Below are 3728 nucleotides of genomic sequence, written 5' to 3'. Positions count from 1 at the left end.
CGCCGCCGCTGCTGCTGCTGCTGCTGCAGCCTTTGGGGGCCCCGCGCTGCTGCAGGGGCCCCTGCGGCCCCTGCCTGCTGCTGCTGAACGTTTCATGCTGACAATTAATAGAGTTGATTGTTTTGTTTATAATGCTGCTGAAGGGAAAAGTTACCATGTCTTTAAGGCTTCTCCTGCAGCAGCAGCAGCACCAGCGGCCGCCGGCAGCAGCAGCAGCGCAGCAGCAGCAGCAGCAGCAGCGCCGGTTGCCTTCAGATACGCCTCGGGGGGCCCCACAGCTCTTCCTGCCGAGGACCCCGTAGGGTACTTTCCTGCTGCAGTTTATTTCCTTGTTGATATTGCTGTCTCCAAAAAGAGACCACGCAGCAGCAGCAGCAGCAGCTGCAGTAGCAGCAGCAGCAGCAGCGGTGTGTGTCGCTGCTCCTGCGACATGTGCACCGCGCGGAGGACTGCGACTGGCAGCTCCAGCACCACCAGCGACACTAGCAGCAGCAGCTGCAGCAGCAGCAGCAGCAGCAGCAGCAGCAGCTGGCGGCGCTGCGCCGCTGCTGAGAGGGCCGTTTGGCTGTCTCTGGGCAGCAACGTGCGTCGGGTGCAGCAGGCTGTCTTGACAGTGAGTCCCTTAGTGGCGAGTTTTGATTTTACATTTTTGTCTTTGCTGCTGCCGCCGATGCTGCTGTCCTTCTCGGAGCCAGCAGCAGCAGCAGCAGCAGCAGCAGCAGCCACAGCAGCAGCGCGCGTCGCGGGCGGCCCGGGCGGAGCAGCAGCGGCAGCAGCAGCGGAGGCGGAGGCCACGCTTTCCCGCTGGCTGTGCCTCGCCGTGCCCGGCTTCAGCAGCAGCAGCAGCGGGGCCCCACAGCAGCAGCAGCAGCAGCAGCAGCAGCAGCTGGAAGTGCACGTGGAGCTGCTGTGGGTGGGAGAGTGCTCCGCACATTTGTCTGTCTCCAGACTCTACAGAGTCCTTTCTCTTGAAGGAGCTCTTTTTAGTTTTTCTGCTTTTGTGCTGCGGCAGCGGCAGCTGCAGCTGCGGGATGTGCTGCTGCTGCTGCTGCAGCACTACCAGCAGCAGCTGCAGCAGCAGTGGCTCCAAATGCTCCTCTCCGTCGACATCCTCGGCAGACCCATCTCCCGCATCCGAAAGCTGTGGCACGAAGTGAGCTTTTTGCTGCTGCTGCAGCTGCTGCAGCAGCAGCAGCTGCTGCTGCTGCTGCGCTGCCGCTCGCTGTGTGCCCCCTGCAGCGCTGCGTTTTGCTGCTGCCTTTCTGTCTCTTTCTTTCCACACTTTTCTTCTTCTTTTCCATTTTCTTCCTTTTTATTTCTTTATTTCATTTTATTTTCTTTTATTTTTGTTGTTTTATTTTTACTTTTATTTTTAGTTTTAGTTTCTTGTCTTTCTGCTGGAGGCCCTCGGCCGCTGCATGCAGCGGGTGTCTTCTTTTTGTCATCTTTATTTTTTTATTTCTTTTTTCTCTTATTTCCTTTGTCTTTATTTGTTTTCTTTTCATTTTATTTTATTTAACTTTTATTCTTTTCTACTTTTTGCATGCGCCATTTCAATTAAAATGACTTTTGCAAAACACGCATATGAAGTGCTGCAGCACTTCGAGTGTACGTACACTCGAGCCCCACGCAGAGATTGCTGCGGAGGTTTTTTCGTTTGTTGAATTTCGGAAATTTCTTTTTTTGATTTTAATTCCCTTTGCCAAATGCAGCTATTATTTATTCCATTTCATCTCATTTAGTCCTTTTGCGCTGCTGCAGCAGCTTTTTTTGCATGCATGCAGCAGCAGAAACGTTTTAGAAGCTAAGTGGGCCACTGCATGCATTTTGGGGGCTTTTTTGCTTGCGCTGCTGATCAGGGCTTCCGCTGGCTGCTGCGGCTGGCCCCACAAGACGCAGCTTCTTCCTTTGCTGCAGTGGACTTGCTGCTGCTGCCCTGGAGCATGGTCTCGCTGCAGCAGCTGCTGCTGCTGCTCTGCGAAACTGTTGCTTTTCACCTCCGCAGGGTCAGGGGGCCCCCAAACCCTCAGGGGGCCCCCCCCCTCCCCAGGCTGCTGCCAGCCCCGCTGCCAGCGCAGCTTGTGGGGCCCCTCCAAATAGCTACGCTGCAGTCAACTAGCCAGCAGCAGCAGCAGCAGCAGCAGCAGCAGAGGAGCCGCAGGCACAGGGACTACGAGGGCTGGAGCAGGGAGGCCGAAGCGAGCTTTGCGGCTGACCGGCAGCAGCAGCAGCAGCGGCGGCAGCAGCGCATGCAGCAGCGCATGCAGCAGCAGCAGCAGCAGCAGCAGGAGCTGCTCTCGGAGGAACGCTCTGTCTCTCCTTCTTTGCCCGCCATCTACAGCAGCCCCTACTGCGCCGTTGCAGAGGGGCCCCCTCTCTCCTGTCTACGCCCTCTGGGGCCCCCTATGGGGCCCCCAATGGGGCCCCCAATGGGGCCCCCTGTGGGGCCCCTCATGAGGCCCCCTGGGGGGCCCCCCGTGGGCCGCCCGCTGGGGCCTTCTTTGGGGCCCTCTATGGGACCCCCTATGGAGCCCCCCGTGGGGCCCCATAGGGGGGCCCCTATTAGGCCCCCTCTGGGGCCCCATAGGGAGCCCCCTCGGGGGGCCCCTGTGGGGCCCCCTATGGGGCCCCCAATGGGGCCCACTCTGGGGGCCCCTGTGGGGCCCCCTGTGGGTGTAGAGTGTTTTGATGAAGTGCCTTTTGTGTCTTCTGGGTTTTCAAAAGAGGCCCCATTTGAGGTGTACAGGCAGGGGGGCCCCCCTGGGGTGTATACGCAGGGGGGCCCCCCTCCGGCTTTTTTGTCTCCCACAGCATCTGAAGAAGCAGATTCTCTTTCTTCTCTTCCTTCTTTGCGCAATTTGCTTCCGCCTTCGCAAGCAGCAGCAGCAGCAGCAGCAGCAGCGCCAGCAGCAGCAGCAGCAGGCGTTGCAGCGGGCGCTGCAGAAGCCGCTGCTGCGCCGCCGCCCCCCCTTTCCTCAGCCCACACTCTAGGAAGCTCCAGCAGCAGCAGCAGCAGCAGCAGCGCTCTGCATGCAGCAGCAGCAGCAGGGACTTGTCCGTGGGCCCCTAGCGAGGGCATATACCCTGTGGTGGCTCAGCTGCCGGAGGACCTTTTCTCTTAATTTTGTCTTTTTATCATTTCTTTTTTTCTTTTTATTTCTTTTCATTTCTTTTTATTTCTTTTTTGTTTCTTTTTACCTTTTCCTTTTTATTTCTTTTTCTTTCTTTTAAATGCTGGGCCTTAGAGGGCGCTGCCAGCAGCTAGCTAGCCAAGTGTGGGGCCCCACAAGTAACTTATTTGCTGCAGCAGACAAAAGGGTACTACTGTGGGCTCTTTTGTGGGGTGAGTAGCTCAGCAGCAGCAGCTGCTGCAGCAGCTGCTGCTGCTGCTGCTGAGGGCGTTTTTGGGGTGTACGTACACCTGAGGGCAGCGGCGGCCCCACTGCTGCGGCTTCAGCTTGTGAGCAGAGGGATCATTTAATTGATTTAATTAATTAAATTAATTAATTAAATTGATTAAATTTATTTAATTTAATCAAATTAATCAGGTTAATTAATTAAATTGATTTATAGCCTCTATGCCCAGTTGGGCTTGCGAGCAAAGCAAAGGGCGCAGCAGCAGCAGCAGCAGCACAAGGGGCTGCGCTGCAGCAGCAGAATTAAGAGCAGCAGAAAAATCTGAAACTGATTTGAAAACTTTGCTGCTGCACAGCAGCAAATGTACTCTG

At 56.2% G+C, this 3728-nt stretch overlaps 1 protein-coding gene across 1 annotated transcript; it reads left to right on the top strand.

Moving 5' to 3' along the window:
* Positions 1 to 94: 94 nt before the first annotated feature.
* On the top strand, positions 95 to 3122 carry ETH_00003510 (uncharacterized protein; the record flags this gene model as incomplete). Its single annotated transcript, XM_013380708.1, has 2 exons — positions 95 to 1153; positions 1860 to 3122. 2 exons carry the CDS (start codon positions 95 to 97, stop codon positions 3120 to 3122), a joined length of 2322 nt encoding a protein of 773 aa, XP_013236162.1.
* Positions 3123 to 3728: the final 606 nt, after the last annotated feature.

This window comes from Eimeria tenella, genomic scaffold (genome assembly GCF_000499545.2).
Source record: "Eimeria tenella Houghton genomic scaffold, Eth_scaff824, whole genome shotgun sequence".
Taxonomy (NCBI): Eukaryota; Apicomplexa; class Conoidasida; order Eucoccidiorida; family Eimeriidae; genus Eimeria; species Eimeria tenella.
This window is presented reverse-complemented; position numbering and strand designations above follow the sequence as displayed.